This window comes from Patella vulgata, chromosome 6 (assembly GCF_932274485.2).
Source record: "Patella vulgata chromosome 6, xgPatVulg1.2, whole genome shotgun sequence".
NCBI lineage: Eukaryota > Metazoa > Mollusca > Gastropoda > Patellidae > Patella > Patella vulgata.
In genome coordinates this window covers 51,165,738-51,183,710 of record NC_065884.2, presented here as the reverse complement: position 1 = coordinate 51,183,710, position 17,973 = coordinate 51,165,738, and the positions used below count along the sequence as shown (strand labels likewise).

Here is a 17,973-nt window from a genome sequence, read left to right as displayed (position 1 = left end):
ATGTCCCAAACAAAATACCAATAAATTTTGGTTTGAAAGATAAAGCGGAATTCAGCTTCTTCAGTGATCTTAGTTTAAGTTTTGACTTACTGTGTCAACAGTGAAACACAAAATCGGTTACACTGGGTTTATAGACGGATTACAGATTGTTACCACAGATAACATATTAACACATAAAATACAATGAATATGACCAACATCCTTCTCAAAACTTGGTTTTCATGAGGGAATACCCCCCCCATCTATAAAAAATTTATCAAAAGAGGTTATGTTTGTGTCACATGACTTGGCTGACACAGTACCTAGCAACAGGTGTGAAGCCAGAGAAGAATTCATTGCATATACAAGACAATGTTGTCTTTAATCTCTGTCCATTTATCATAAATATCGAAGCCTAATTAAATTCTCGGATTATCCACTGGCCGCATCTTTTTCCATGTTTTTTATCTCAGAAACTCTTGTACGCTTAAGTTTGCCATTAAGTTTATCAACATATACATCAAGCACTCACTAACGCTGAGAGATCAGTCAATTTTCACTTGCAACCCTTGACGTCACTTGAGCAGACATGCCTAATTGTCGGGTTGCCATTTAGGTAAACCCTTACATTTTTGTCATGTGGGTTTTTTTTCAGGGAATCCAATATTTTACTAGTAAGATTGGATGTTTCTACTTTGCATATATACCAAAATTGCCATACTTCTATTGGAAATAACCACCCAATAAATACTTTTGTTGGAAAGTATCTTTAACAGTCACTGCATATTATTATAGCCAGTTGGTAATGACAAACATGCGTAAGTCAGAAGCGAGCAAATTGGTATTTTATGATATCAAAATGTCTTGAAATATACTCAATACAATTCATAAAATATTTCCCTGAACTTTTACACTGATGTAAACTGTTAAATAAAAACAAATATATGAGAAATAAAAACCCAAAGGTCTGCTCTTAAAGGGGAAATCCCAGATATATTTCAATGAATAAAACAGGTTTTCAATTGACTACATGTCTTATATCAAAGAGAAAGCAATTTCTTTAAAAGTCCTTAAAGATTGCAATGTTGTAAAGACTAATAAAATAAAAACAATTTTGAACTATAAAAAAATTAAATAAATCAGAATCTGTGTTTTAATCAGATTGCTGGAAAGGATAGAAATGAAAATGAAATGGGGTTTAACGTCCTACTATTCTGTTCCAACTGGGCTAATGAAGACGGGCATATGCCATACAGTGTGCTATAAGGGAAATTTTGTCCGGGCAGCAACACTATGGCCTACTCTTATATCGAATTCCAACTGCCAAAGATCTTTTACATGCACGCCAATGTATACACGGGACCTCGGTTTTCCGTCCCATCTGAATGACTTGAAAGTTGTCCTTGTCAGACCCTTCATGCTGCGTCACTGACAAAGGGAAACCATCTCAAAAAATCCTGATGAACTGTAAAGGATAGAGCATGGGTAAGGCAACACTATAAGAATAGTCTATTTTTCAAGAAATAAGTCTAACAATTAGATACTTACATTGTGCTTAAATAAAGTTGTAAAATGATTATTTCTGAAGAAGACACAGAGTTGATTATCTTTAACTGTATGACATAGTTCACATATACCATGATACGTGAGTTGAGAAGCAGATCGTTCTAAAAACTGTTCAGCTACAAGTGCTACAAACAGACAAACATTAATTTCAAATTATTATAGTATCATACACAAGGACAAGAGTTAGCGCTTGGGGAAATGTAGTACCATACACAAGGACAAGAGTTAGCATTTGGGGAAATGTAGTACCATACACAAAGACAAGTAAGAAATTGGAGAAATGTAGTACCATACACAAAGACAGAAGTTAGAAATTAGGGAAATGTTGTACCATACACAAAGACGAGTAAGAAATTGGGGAAATGCAGTACCACACACAAAGACAGAAGTTAGAAATTAGGGAAATGTAGTACCATACACAAGGACAAGAGTAAGAAATTGGGGAAATTTTGTACCATACACAAGAGTAAGAATTTGGGGAAATGTAGTCAAATGAGTTGAAGAGAAACAAGGGCTTTAAATATTGCTGCAGGTGAGGCACATGGTCTACAAAACCTATCACTTTCAAATTTCCTTGAAATCACACTTCACTGCTCCCTCCTCAGTCAACTGACTGACAAATACTTCTGTTGTGTGCTTTGAAAAAGACAAAAAAATGTTGAAGAAATACTGACATAACCTGTAATTCAAGGGAAGTAACCACATCTAAAATTGTAAATTAATAGCCTTTTTTATAAGTCCCGGTCAAGTTTTCAGACGTTAAACAATGTTTTGCTGCAACTAACCAAATCTTATGTGATATGAAAGCCGACAGAGAAGGTCTTATCAAGAAATAATTGACAAATTATCCTAGTACTGAATCCTAATATGTATTACATACATGTACTATCAAGAAATAATTGACAAATTATCCTAGTACTGAATCAAGAAAACATCTATGTTTTAATAATTATTTGCTGAAATTATCCAGGATTTAGCTCTTTTTTTAAAACTGACTGGGACATTCTAAAAAAAAAAGCCCATCCCAAAAACAAACTAGTATTGCTAAACCATTACAAGAAATCTACAAAAAATGAGACAGCTTAGAAAAGATTACATGTCTTTTTGTTTTTCTTTTTCAACTAATAAAATGCAAAAAAAGGGTGTTTGAAATCAATAGAAACTAATATAAACTTCAAATGCTAATAACTTAATTAGAATGACTGATTTGTTCGATTTTAGACTAACAAGTACTTCAATAAGTATACTTTTTGTCTTTCATTCTGCCATGCAGTCCCTCCCAATTAGGTACATTTAGGTTTATATAAATTCAAATAAATATTGGAGACTGTCAAGAAACGACAGGATTCATTCTTATTGATAAACTAAACTAATAATACCTTCTCGGGCATCTTCTTCCTTGTCTGAGCTTTTCTGAGTGATGATTTTTTCTACTACCTGATTATAACTCAGTTTACCAATGGCCTCTACACACTTTGAATCTTGTGGATCTACCAACCAACCATGATATAAAGGAATTTCTAGCAGATCAAAAATAATACATTCTGGAGTATATTCAAAATCGTCCACACTTAAAAAAAATAAAAACAAATACAATATCAATGTCCAATAAGCTTGGAAAGTTAAAAAAAAAAACCCAAAAAAACTCACACAGTTGGGGATATTCCAAAGAAAGGAAAACAAATCCAAAACATTAAAGTAAATTTTTGAAAGGATTATGAAAAACTATGAGTTAATCACATAGTTTAAGTTTATAATCACTCTTATTGGATTGATACATAGTCCGACAAAGGAAAAGCAATGACTTCTGTTCAGGATTGGATTGATGAATTGTCCAACAAAGGATTAAGTCAGCCAATCAAGGCAGATTAAATAGTTAATCAAGGTAGGTGTATAGATGGTATAACACAATAAATACGTTGATCACTTAATTACCTAATCAATCCAGTAAATTATCAACGATAAACGGGATAGTAATAGTTATATACCCAGTACAATCAAATAATTTTGGAAATTTAATATTATTCACCATATCCTGAAGTCCGATTGTGCATATTCCTACACAGACGTTTGGAAAATAACGTAAGACACGTCCGGCATATACGGGCAAATTAGCATTTTTTGATACCCCTGCAATTGTTACACAGTACCCCTATTTATTCTCATTTGCATAAAATTATCAATGTTTAGATAATTTGATTACCTTTAACAGAGATTTTTGAGTCGCGCTGTGTAGAGATTGAAACAACTGTGCAATCAAACGTACATTTGTAGCAGTTACAGATGAAAATGTCTGTAGTATCATAACTCAAGACCATCCAACTTTCCAAGTACATGTACCAATTACACTGAACATGTTAAAGGAAGTAAGTCTCTAACTCAATATCATCCACAGTCTTGAACATTGCAAACGCGACTTATTGGTCAATTTAAATCAACATTGATTTTGCTATCTTACCATAAAAAATTGGGCTTCTGATATCCAATATTTAAGACAAAATGAAATTTTAAAACTGGCACGTGCCAGAATGCATTTGGGCGCCATTTGTAATAAGCAACTCGATGAAGAGGCTAAACATGTCCCACCAGAGAATACTAGAATAACTGGAATAACCAGATGCCAAAGACTGTCATTCAATTTGGACTCTTCGCATATTTCACCGAACATAACTGATTAGAAATTACAGTAAAAACAGAAACAGTTGAATGTAAATTAGTTTATATACATTCATATTACAATTATTATATGCATTGCAATCAATTTGTGTCCGTTTCTAGGTGCCAAAGAACTTACCCATTAAATTTCACATTAACATCCAGTCCAGTTTGTAGTTTACACATAATATTAATACCATCCTGCATATTCTGCTCATAGTTGGCTTGAATATTTTCTGACAGATTCTATAATAAAAATGTGCCGGTCAAGAAAAAACAAAACTTTATGCCATGCAACCTGGGCAATTATAGTGTTTATTCTTTTACCATTGTGTAGAAAACAAAAAAATGAAATAAAGTTTAAACGTCCTACTTATCTGCTCTGTCTGGGTTAATGAAGATGGGCATACCCCATACAGTGATATATGAGGGACATTTTGCCCAGACAGTGGTGCTACAGTCTACTCTTATATCGAATTCCAGTTGTCCAGGGTTCTTTTACGAACGTGCCAATATTTTGGTTTTCTGTCCCATCCAAACGACTACACATTGTCCCTTGCCAGGCCCTCAATCCTGCACCACTGACAAGAGGGAACTATGCACGGAAAATCGTGATGAACTTTCTCAGCCAACACTGGGATCAAACACAAGACCTCCAGGTTAGCGAGCCAACGTCTTGTCTTACTCACTGAGCCTCCGTTCATAGAAGATATGAGAAGATTCTTTCAGAACAGTATAATGAACTAGTTTAAACCACTTCTGGTTCTGGGTTTTGTCGCCCATTTTATTTACCATCTACATAGACGGTAAATAGGTGTAAGAGTAGCAACTCTGGTCATAGGCGTACGGGGAAATTTTTAACTGGGGAGGCGGTGGTGGTTGGTGCCCAAAAAATGTAGTTGGGTTCTTAGTATGTTACATAATAATAATAAATTCGCTGTTAAAGTGGACACATTCAAGAACACAATATCTTTTTTTATACAACTTTTACAAAATACAATTGTGTGCCCAAATTTTCCCAGCATTTGGTGCCCAAAATGGGGGGGCGGCTGCTCGTACGCCTATGACTCTGGTTGTAAGATTGGGACTGTTTACATAGGGGCTATAGCGTATGCAGATGATGTAACTTTCATAACGCCTAAGTAGGCTGGGATTATAGATATTGCAAGTAGTTTTTCAAATGAATATAATGTAAATTTTAACCCAGAGATGTGCAAGTTAGTTGTTTTTAATCCTAAATCTTGAGATGAGGATGTAATTAAAGATATTTTTCTTGATGATAAAACTCATTGAACACGTCAGTTTCGAAAAACACTTCGGAAAAGCACTCAGCAATGTATTTAGTTCTGAGATTATTGAATCTTTTATTCACAATTTTCAGACAAAAGTAAATGTAATACTTAAGAATTTTAAAGTTGCTCATCCATAATTCATATTGTATGCCACTTTATGGGTGTCAGTTATGGAATTACTCCCATAAAAGCATTGCTGTTTTCTTTTGTGCATAGTGAAAAGCCATTCGTAAAATATGGAATATACCACAACGGCCATACTGTAATTTATTGAATCTAATCTGTTCTGATTATTCTATTGAAGCACAGCTTCATAAAAGGTTTTTAAAGTTTGTCAAAAGTACTGTCAATAGTAAAAAAATATGTACAAACATCTGTGCTAAGTTAGCTGTACACGGCTGACAGTCAACTCTGGGTAACAGTTTCAATTATATTTGTCACAGAGATGGTTTATCAAAATATGAACTGACTAATATGTCTCTTAGTAAAATTTTATCTAGAGTAAATAAAATCGATATCAATTCAAAATCGGAGAATGATAAAATTAAGGCAGGCACCGTCAGAGATTTTCTATCTTTAAGAGAAAACAGTAACAATTTAAATGATATAATTAATAAATTTTGTACAAACTGTATTTAACATTATGTATATATTAACATCAGATTTATGTTTGTATTGATACTTTTGTAATTGTACTTATTTTGTACGAATAAATTATTATTATTATCATTTTTATATACCTCAACAAGGCCCTGAACACTTGACTATTGAGGCTCCACAAATCCCAAATAATTAGGTGTGTTTTGAAGAGAAGGTGTCTAACTTCACATCAAAAATTTCTTTGCCTGCATAGTAGCTTTTCAAACTATTCTTCATTGAATTTCAACTGCATTAAATTTAAGAAAATACTATAGAGACCAAAGAATCACTCTCAATAGATTTTAATTGAAGGTGAGTAGGCAAGCATTACAACTTAAGAAGTATACAGGTTATGAATTAAGTCATTGATTTGAATAAGGTATGAGGCAAGGGGACGGTTTCTCTCTTATGTTTTAAATTCAAGTAAGTTTAAGTGAGGGCAAGTGATAACACTTCTTTTTATGGTAAGTCTCCAAGACCTCCATTTTTAATCACATTTTTACAACTGTATACATTTTTAGGTGGGTTTTGAGCAGGCCTACACAATAAACAAGATGTTTCAACTCACCTTAGGTTTATTTTCAAAGATATAATCTCCTAAATATGTCATAAGTTGTTCACTTGTTATCATTTCAATCATCTGGGGTAGCTTTAAACTTCCTTTCAATAACAAAACATTCACAATGGCCAGTAATGGACAGGGACCATTTTCATTCTGAGTTATAATGGGCACTTGGTTATTATTAAAATTGATCCATTTTATATAATACGTATTTTGTCCGTTCTCTGATTTCTCTGTCTTCGAACTTTCGACACCACCGCTAGCTGTATCACTTTTAACTTCATTTTCAGACTCATCCACTGACTTTACTGAAGGTAGGTCTGCTGGAATAGCTTGATCAGGTGACAGCTCGTCTAGTTTAGGTTGCTTGGCAGAAATGATTTCTGTATCAGACTGGGCAGTCTCTATATTTATTTGTCCATCAGATTCTTGGTTGGTTTCCTCATTTGTATCTGTTAGCACTAAATTGGACGAATCATTTAGTTTTTCATCTTTATTTTCTATAGCTGATGCAGATATATTGCCCACCTGACACGTTGAGTTATCAGTTAGTGTTTCTGATTGTGTATCGCTTCCAGAAGCTTTAGTATCTTGGGTATTTCCAGAAGAGATGGGAGCTACCTGAGTTGAATTACATGCGATATTTGAATTATGTGGCTCACCATTCTCTGCTGAAACACAAAATAAAATGTGGTAATTACACGCTGATTGTATTTGTTAATCTAAAGTCAAAAAACTTGTTGATGTAAAATCAGAGTTTTAAATGTCTCAGATTTCCTGGAAATTGGCTATAGTATAATATGACATCAAAGTATCAAAGGCTTTATCAGTTCATCTTTGAGCTTAATGTGAAATTCATTCTTGACACATATTAAATGACTTGAACTTTTTTATGTCAACAAAATGACTTTCACTTAATCTTTCAAAAAATTAATTTTAATACATAGAGCTTGCTCCATCCCACAACTAATCAAAATAATAAATGAGGTCAATCTATCTCAATAATTTTATTTTGACCCAAATCACAGAGGTTTGACTTCTTAATGGGAACAGATACTTTATTAAATATATTTAAAGTACAAATACTGTCAACATAAGAACTGAAAGTTGAACAAACTTCAGTTGATTGCATTTTGAATTCACTGCAAACAGCATCAGAAATTGAATTCTAAATCCCTATAGAAAATGTTACAAGCTATCAAAATTTTGAAAACAACTGTTCTGAAGCAATAAACACCCTAACACGTACCAATCTGATTAAAACATATATCCTATTTTATAGTTCAAAAATTCGTTTTACTTGTCTTTACTACAATAGGATCTGGAAGAGTTCTTATATAATGCACGTATTGGTTGATGTGATAGATTAGCCAATGCACAGAACTATGAGTATCCTACTAGAAACATCAATGTTGATTGGTTATTCAAATGTCTGACGTCATAGGGTCAAAAGCCCCTTGTATGACCCCTGACACGACCTCCAACTACATCTGTTGACACGTATACATGTAGAGGGTTACATAGTCTCTTAAGTAGATATTTCATTTTTTCCTTCTTCTATTAGTGTATAACGTCTACTTCCATCGAGGGTGATATCGCAGACAAGTTGTCCTTTTTAACTGGAGTACCCGGAGTGAACCCACGAGGTTGAGAAGGCCGCTCTATCTCCAAGCCACATACACTCACACCAGGGATCGAAACCACAAGCTAGAAGTGACCGGCCAGCTAGAGCTTCAAGTGCGACACTCTAGACCACTAGGCCATCCCAACCTATATTTCTTATATTTCCTGTAGTTTAATTTACTTTACATGAAATCTAGTAATTAATCAAATAAATTCATGTATATTATAACTAATATACTCTTTGTGTATTCTTTGTATGTACATGTAAATCAATCTAGTATACTGTGTATTCTCTAAGATATATGTATCTCATATTGGTGTAATGAATAATAATCAAACCAGTCTGTGTACTATATGTTGTAGATATTGTAATTAATTTGTTATGTGTGTATTCAATAGGTGTATATGATATTGGTGTACTGTATAATTAAATTATTCTCTGTATTCAATGTGTTAGATTCTATAGCCTCCTGTGTATTATGTGTGTAAGGTATAATTAATTCATTCTTTGCATATTCAATGTGTTAGATATTATAGCCTAAACTGTGTATCATATGATATTGATATAGAGAATAATTAGATCAGTCCATGTGTATTCAGTGTGTAAGATATTGCAACTAATTCCATGCTATGTGTATTTAATGTGTTAGATTTATAGCCTCATGTGTATCCTGTGTGTATATGTAAGTACTCTGTGAGCAAGATTTTGTTACTAATTTGATTTGTATTCTGTGTGTAAATGATATTGGTATACATTATAATTAAATCATGTTCCATGTGTATTTGATGTGCTAGATTTATAGCATGATGTGTATAAATGATATATTATGTAAGTATTCAGTCAGCAAGATATTGTAACTAATTTCATGTGTATTGTAAGTGTGTATATAAAATTGGTTCAATTATTCTATGTGTGTATATCTTGCTGTTGTAGAGAATAAATAAATCAATCCATGTACGGTATATTTAGTGTGTAATTAAATCATTCAATGTGCAAAATAATTAAATCAGTCCATATATATATATTCAAGGTGTTTAATATTTTAACTGTTTTATCAGTCTATCTATGTGTATATTGAACATTGAAAATAAATCTCTTGCCAAACTTATTTATTGCTCGTTGTATTTGACTACTGTTTAAAACCAATTTTACCTTTTTTTAAATTTTATTGTATACCATATAATTAAATCAGTCTATATACTATGTGTATATTGGATGTGTAAGCCATAATTGTATAGAGTATTTGATTAAATCGGTCCATGTGTATTCATATCAAAAGGTGTAGAGTATGTAATTAAATCAATGTTAAAGATATAATGCTTGTATAGAGTATTTAATTAAATCAGTTTATGTGTATTTAAAGTAAAAGATATACTACAAAAGTTGCAATCTTCCACTGTTTTCATCTTGTCTGCGATATCACTTCGGTGGAAGCGGACGTTAAATAAAGCTATTTCACACACATTGTTTTCATCAGTCGTAAGGCACTGTAATATTGAACAAGCCAACAGTGAGGCTGATGTCCCTCGCCGAAATCCCAAAATAAATAGATGACACATTAATTAATAGCACATTTTTCTTTTTCAAAAGTACTGAGTAATCAAACTGATTACCTAAGTACAAAATTTCTTCGATCACACTCTATCAAGGTGTTGAGGTACCTGGTAGTGTTTTTTATGTTCCAAAGTCTTGACCAATCAAATTGCTTATCACTACTTAGCCTAAGCAGAAAATCCTCATGGTATTGATATGAATCTATACTCAAGAGTTTTATCACTTTCACGTCACCCAATTAGAACCAAAGTTATCGTGTTCCATGGTCTCAACCAATCAAATTGCTTATCTCTGCTTACCCTGAGCAGAAAACTCTATCAAGACATTCAGTTAATGAATGCCTACACCAGGTTTGAACATTGTACCTCAATTAGAAGGAGAGTTATTGTGTTCCAAAGCCTCAACCAATCAAATTGCTTATCGCACTGCTTACCCTGAGCAGAAAATGCTCATTATCGAAATTAGTCAAGGTATTGATAAAATGAAACTATACACCAAGTTTCATCACTCTCACTTAATTAGAAATAAAGTTATCATGTCCCAAAGCATCAATCAATCAAATTGCTTATCTCTGCTTACCCTAAGCAGAAAATGCTCATCTTCGAACTCCATCAAGGCATTCACCTAATAAACACCTACCCCAAGTTTGAACATTATAGCTCAATTAGAAGGAGAGTTATTGTGTCCCAAAAAGTGTGACGGATGGAAGAAGATAGACAGACACATATTAATAGTTCCCTGTTTTCTTCGAAAAGTGGAGGACATAAAAATAATCAAAAGGATATAAGCTCTTTATATAGAGGATTGATAATATCCATTCCGACACAAAATTTTAAGGAGTCATTATTTGAGGAAACAGTCTAGAACCAAACATACAACAGAGTAATTGCAGATCTAGCACATAAACCACATTGGGGTTTTTTTTTCCAATTTTATCGGGGATATCCAAAAAATCACTCATTTTTTCATGAGACTTTATTTGCTTTATTACTATCAGGGAAAGATTAGGGTGGTCAGTTGACCTATGCTTGACTTATGACATGTATGTAACCCCAGTACATCAATCATCAAGGTTACATGTAGGTAATAGTAATATCTATTTTAAGTAATGTCAATCAGACATCAAACATATATTATACATGTCTTCCATATACAAAACAATGACTAGGTTACACAAAGCATTCGCTCAAATCCAGCAAAACAATCAATTATTTCTAATCTCTATATGTGGTTTCTAGTCATAACAATTTACATACAAAATGCCAATAGATGTCAGATATTTTATAGCACAATGTTAAAACTTTAAAACTGCACTTAATCACACAAAATGATTCTAAAATTAAGTCAATTGTTAAAACTCTTATTAATCACACAAAATGATTTATTCAATTTAGTTGAGGTGTTTTATCTTCCCTGGTTCTGCCCCAAGCAGATTCTATAAAAACAGATTTTTCCTGCTGTCATTTGCATTTTTCAGGCAATATCTAATTTTTCACTACTTCATCCACGTCTAAAATTGATTATTTAACATTTAATTAAGAAAACAAATGCCGAGACCCATCAAAAGATTTTACACTTAAATACCATCTGCATATGATGCTGAATGTTGGGACATTTTCCGAAACAGACTCAGTTTATAAAACATATATTTAACTTAATTCAAATGATATCTTGGCGAAAGACTCATTTAGTCAAAATCAACCATTTCCACTCTGATTTTTTCATTTCAGGTCAGAGAGTGCCTAACAGTTTTTGTTTCCAATCGAAACCTTCAAAATTTATTTAAAATTGGATCATATCAAGATTGAACTGAATTGAATGTTGTCCAGTTTAGATTAAGAATCAACCTCTTTTTATTCGATTTGATCGCTCTTATTTGACGATCATCAGAAATTCCTAGCTTGCTTCACTTCAAACACAACAACAACAAACTAAAAGTAAAATGTGGTTATAATTATCCATAGATTAGACACAATCATCTTTGATCCCCAGAGTAGTAAATTCAATCAATTTCATGGCATTCCGTCAACAAGCCTTTTATTATATTCATGCATTATAGCATTAAAAACAGGCTCGTACAAGAGAACCAGTAATCAAAGTTACTGAAACAGTCAATCAAGTGATCCATAATTGATATGGCTTCAGATACCAGAGGCACAATTAATGTAAATCAAAGCCACGCAACAGAACCAAATCTGTTTTATTTTGATTTATGTGGTTAGACAGTCAGAATTTAACTGATAAGAATCTTGGAAAATTTGAGAAAATCAAATCTAAACATTTTTTAAACCATTCTGTTTAAATGAAAAGATAGGTTGCAAGCAAAGAAACTTAGACCCACAGATGCCACAGTAGCCAAGTCTTTCAAGCAGTCAACAAATGTTGTCGCATATTTATAGGGGCATTCACAAGACACTAAAAAAAAAATCAACGGCCATAACCAGGACACTAATTATTGGAAATTGTTGAAAATCAATAGGCTTCTTAGATAATAGGCGGGTTTGATGGGCGAATAGTTAGTGCACGCGTGCTGTATCATAAGGTCTGTCATTGAATTTGGCAGGATGTTTCCACGGTAGCATACTCTTTTTCAAATTTTAAACGACAAGGGTTCTTTATTATGAGTTCACCGATAGATCTACACATGACCTTGGCTTTTCATCCCATTTAGAATGACTAGACATTTTTCCTTGTCGGACCCTATCATATTTAAAATTTGAAAGAAATCTGAAAAGCCATCTCCCATTTATCTCCTGGAAGTGCACTTACATTCAATTCTGTTAGGCCTCCATAGTCCATAAGGTGAAATTTAATGGGGTTTAAGTAACATCTTACTCTTTGCACAAAAGGTGCAAATAAAGACAGGAACACAATATGAATAAATATGACAATAACAACGTCTTAAAACTAAGTGATTTTTCAAACAGTTGAAAATCCATTCAGATAAAACTTTACTATCGCATCAACTGACAACAACAAACAGATGTCAGATCCAAATAAGAATCTGACTCAACAAATTCACTAAAACTAGTGTGTACCTGAATTCTCTGCAACATTAACAGCAGAATCGTGTGGTGGCGATTTCTTTACGACACTGCCAGTTTCTTGATCCATGTCTAATAAATATCATCACCATCCTATTTCAAATTCTTTAGAAACTTCGTATTTTATCTAACATTGTTTTGATGGGGATAATACAGTCTTCTCTTCTATTACAAACCGGATATCTCCCACCAAAACAAGCGCATGAGCAGAGGTCTTGATCGCCATCTTGGTGAATTTCGCGATTTCTACAGGATTAAACTTTGATTTTATAGTGTTGTTTGTGAAATGTTTTCTTTTTGTTGTGTCGTTATAATAATATAGCAAAAGACAATTGTCTAGTAGACAGAAGGCATTAAGAGCATAACGCAAACTCACAATAGTGTTTTTTGAGGTCAAATTCCTTCACGGGTCTCATTGAAAATTGTGATATATTTTCTTCGAAAAGTTACAAGCACCGATACGTATTCTTTCCCGTTAGCAAGAGGTAAGTTGAAAATGACAGCACATTACGAAGATGCGTATTTGATGGAATTAATGGTATAGGTATATGGAAAAGCGTGTCAAAATTGAGCTCATTATAAATGAAGTGTGCAGTTGCTATGAATGTCAGTAAATGTCAGAAGGAAATTTTGGGGTCGCGACCGATCTCTTTTTTGGGGTTATGTCAAAAATAGAAATGTTCAAATTGAGAGGTCCTTAAAAATAAATATGATTTTATTGTTGGATAGTTTTCACTATACTATTCAGATATTTTAGTAATAAACTGTTTATCGTGGAATTCAAAGTTTGTGAGTGGGCCCATTTCATAATCATATTAATATATAATATTAATATTTGTTAACATGACGATTTGGATTTGTTATTTTTTTAATGTTTTAATAAACTTGTGATATAAAATGTAAGCTATGACAGAACCTTCGTTTGCGATTATTTCGTGTAAGAGGCTCTGCATTGATATTTTTCAAGACTGACACCCGACGGTCCTTGTCTGAGTTCAGTGGAGCAAGTCATCTGTCGGCTCACTTGCCGTAGGTCGTGGGAACACCTGCTTACCATATTTGGAAACTACCAATAGGCTTTGTCCCAAACTCGCTGTTTAGTTGTCCTCCCCCTGAATTTAACCGCGCTTATTTTCTAGCCATTTTTAAAGCGCTAATAGAATTTAATTGACATCATCGTTTGTAACTATAACAAATGTTTTATTTTTCTCTCGCAGTGCTAAGATTTATCTCTGGCACTGTTCGCGTCTAGATTTTGTAACTGCTTGGGGTTTTGTTTATGTTCAATTACTGTAAGAGCCTAGCATCATTGTTCTCACGATGTCAGATGCAAATAGATTTTCCCACGAGTGCTCATTTCAAAGTCTCGAGTAAGACGGTGTTACTTAATGTTTGAAACTTTGTAAAGGGTGGTGACTTTTTTCTCACAGCATGTATATGTTATAATATGATCTACTGACACATTTGGATTGTATATGTATAGAATTTGCTTTTTGTAATTGGGAACGTTTAACTCTATAGTTTTCACCCGCGAATGTACTGCGTAACTGCCGTGGGATTTTGTTTTACGCATAGTGGTTTCTCGCCAGTACAATGAATGAACATCACCTCTTTGGTTCTCAAGTAAGTAAAACACGAACGATACATATTAAAACAAGTGAAATCAAGTGTAATTTTTAAAGAAATAATTTATAAATTCTGTTTTGTTTGGCAAAGAGACAAGTTCAGTAGGCGATATTTTACTGTTAGTATTTGGTGTTTTAATGGGACTCGGTAAAGAGCGTGAGAAAAGTTCCCACGCTTCACAGGGCCTTTGTTTAATCGGCTGGTCATCATTAGTTTTACTGTGTGTCCATTTGTTTAAACGACCTAGGTATGTGGTTGGCCTGTGATAACAAAATACTAAGTTTTCTCAGTGATTTTAGCAATGATTAACAGATTGCCATGTTTCAATAAATGTTTCTAACTTGTTAATCAAATATATGGCTGTTGACATTTCAGAGAAATTCAGTCCATTTACATTCTTTGTGAAGAGATGGAAAGACAAATTTCTCATATGAAAATCAAATAAGATAGATTTTTTTTTAAATTCTGAACTGAACGGAGTTGGTTGCCTTTATTAGTTTAGTTGAGAATTAATTAAAAATTAAGAATGTTGTACCCTTTGAGCACATTTCCTCCATTTTGGGTTAGTTTTCAAATTTTGTAAAAATGTGTATGTTATAATAAATTGTTGCCTTTGATTATTTTAGTTGATAAGTAATGCAAAATTAAGAATTTTTTCGTACAAAAATAAAAAAAAGTAATATTAATAAATATATTAATTAAAGGTACAATGTATTTTTAAAAAAAAAAAATGTGGTACCCTTTGAGGCCATTTACTCCATTTTGGGTTACATTTATTTTGGTTTAAATTGGAATATTGAAAAAGGAAATATTCAGATTTTGTACAAATGTGTACCTTGTAATAAATTGTATATGTCTTTGTCATTAATATATTAAGTTATTAGAGCTTTTCTTCTTTAACTCATGGAATAATAATCTGAACTGTGAAGTATAACAGTGATATATTAATGTGAAATATTGAATATTTTTCATAAAGGGGGTAACAATAATACACCCTTATTGATTATTGCACTAACTAAACAAGTGGTGGTTATTCCAAAATACACAATTATGGCATAATATTGTGTAAAACTAAACCCATCAATACACACAAAAAAATAATTATTAAGATAGTTGTTTATGTAGTATTAAATATGATATTTGAGTGCTTTGTAACAAGTCTTAAGAGGTTTTCCCAGGGTAGGACTTTATGATTTAATTTATAATATCTTATATCAATATAACATTTGGAGACCTTTTTATTTGTGCGTGATATTTAATTTAAGTAGTAACTTGTGACAAGTGTTATAGTGTTTGAGGTGCTGATATCCCCTGGCGAGGACTTGTTGAATCTGTAATACAAACCATATGCTGTTTTACACCAGTTCTAACATTAGCAGGTGGCTCTTAAAAACTTTTGAAGTACCATTTTGATTATTGATTTTATTTTATCCTCAATTTTTTTAACTGTTATTAGGCTATGTCTGTAACCATTGCTTTTTGTTGTCCATTCTTAAAGGATGGTGGGTGAACAAATGGTCTGAAAGCGAGAATTGGAAATTTTTGATCTCTCACACAAAAAATATGTTCATCAGTAGAAGAGAAATAGGGTTGTCTCCATAACCTAGCGGGCTTTCTTCGGGTTCTCTAGTTTTATCAGAATTCTTTGGACTCCCATTGCTCAAGAGCCCTTCAAACAGGCTATACTATTTACTACAATGTATCTACAGATACCAATTAATGTTTGTCCCTAATTGACCTGGTTCTGGAGATCTTAATCCCCATATATCTCACACCCCACATGTATGTATTTTTGTATTTTTGAACCAAGAACTGGTCACCAAGCTCTGCTCATCTTGTTGGGGAGACACTATTTGAAAAAAGTCTAAGGATCTGCCAATTTATGTACGATTGACATGAAACTTGGCATATTTGCTCCTTGGACAATTGGGCATCAATTGATTGTGATTTTTGTTGACTTCACAATTTCAAGATGGCTGCGATGAAATCATCTCAGTTCCTGGTTCATAGTACGGTTGAACTTGCTTAAATTCATGTGCATTTTAAAACTTCATAGCTCTTCTAATTTTTATTAGGATTTCTCCATTTCACCCCAGCTGCATATATGGAGAATGATTGTATTACTTTGGGGAGGATTCTTCCACGACAGTGACTTGGAAGTTGGTATCAAACTGACATTTTGTACTGATCTCTTAGATATTTTGACCATACCATATGTTAAAATGTGTAAAGGATGCTTGATTCAATGTCTTTAGCCAATGGGTTTAATGTGTCATTACATTAAGAAGGACCAGCCATGTCAATTGTCCTTAAATGCTATTGTTTGCTTGTGTAACAGATTCTCCGGTTTGTAAGTGAAAGGAAGTGATTGGCCAGATTATATCCTATAATGGTACAGCCATCTGTTTCCGTGATACATGTGTACATGTTGAATAGCATACAATACATGGAAATATCTGATAAAAAGTTGATTATATTATTTTTGTTCAGTATTACATGTATTCCATTAATAACAATAATATAACTGTTATATAATAATGATTTTGGGTTGAAAGAAGACATACAGTGTACATCTGTATCGCCCATGCGATAGATCACATTTACTTGTATTGTCATCAGCGCAATATCACATGTCTGCATGGAAAGAAGTAGGGTCGGTTGCACAACCTCTTGTGATTGCTCCACTGTTAATTAAAGATCCACTTTCATGTGAATTTTTAAGTTAGGATAGTCCCAGAATGACCTAAATAATGTACATCCTTGTTTTCAAGTACTCTTTGATAATAACACAACATATCTCAATATCTAAGTATGTTTGCTTCAATTTTTACAATATTCTTAAAGTTGAAACTCCAAAAATTCATAATCGGACACAGTTGTCAGAACATTTTATTAATTTATAGCCAGTGACTTTATAATGCATTATAATTTGAATGCCAACCACTGTTGGTATTCTAATAGGACAGGTGAAATGATAGGAATTGTCCATTTAGTGACATTTGTAACAGGCTTGTTGACAGCACTTGGCTTTATTCTTGAATGCCTTGGCCATCTGTGATGGTGTATGGTCCAAACTTAACCATAACACCCAGTTATAAATGACCACCACTGGTGTAAAGTGGGCAACATTTGATACTCTTTACATTTATGAGTTCACACAGTATCTCTGGTGGCTTTTCAGATAAAGTCTCTAATTAGGTAAATGGTGAGAAACTTTTTTTTCCCTTGACTATTTAAGCATAACATGATTTTGTGTGAAGTAAACCTGTTAAAAATTGTTGTATTATTCAGTTTGGTTGATAGCCCAAACATTTCTATCACTAAGTATTTATCTGAGATATGTATGTGAACATAATTTGACTTATTATATTCACATGAATAAAAACCCTTGTACGTTTTTATACCGTATTTATGTTAAATTTATACCTTAAG

General features: G+C 33.0%; 2 protein-coding genes across 4 annotated transcripts in view; one reads left to right on the top strand and one right to left on the bottom strand.

The window, feature by feature from the left end:
* LOC126824812 (ubiquitin carboxyl-terminal hydrolase MINDY-2) overlaps window positions 1-13,105 on the bottom strand; it is a 48,551-nt gene extending 35,446 nt beyond the window's left edge. The window contains exons 1-5 of one of the 2 annotated variants that reach the window (XM_050554205.2): window positions 12,910-13,105; window positions 6,700-7,364; window positions 4,340-4,446; window positions 2,925-3,115; window positions 1,528-1,670 (exon numbers count right to left, since the gene is read on the bottom strand). In XM_050554205.2, coding sequence (XP_050410162.1) covers window positions 1,528-1,670; window positions 2,925-3,115; window positions 4,340-4,446; window positions 6,700-7,364; window positions 12,910-12,985 — 1,182 coding nt within the window. In that variant the 5' untranslated portion in view covers window positions 12,986-13,105. The remainder of the gene's footprint in view (window positions 1-1,527; window positions 1,671-2,924; window positions 3,116-4,339; window positions 4,447-6,699; window positions 7,365-12,909) is intronic. The other variant, XM_050554206.2, reaches the window with a different exon arrangement.
* Window positions 13,106-13,128: 23 nt separating this feature from the next.
* Window positions 13,129-17,973, top strand: part of LOC126824811 (recombining binding protein suppressor of hairless) — a 29,313-nt gene continuing 24,468 nt past the window's right edge. The window contains exon 1 of one of the 2 annotated variants that reach the window (XM_050554202.2): window positions 13,129-13,400. Coding sequence is in view for 1 of the 2 variants with exons in the window: in XM_050554201.2 (XP_050410158.1) it covers window positions 14,509-14,538 (30 nt within the window). In the remaining variant the exon portion in view is untranslated. Of the gene's footprint in view, window positions 13,401-14,257; window positions 14,539-17,973 lie in introns of those variants that run through there. The other variant, XM_050554201.2, reaches the window with a different exon arrangement.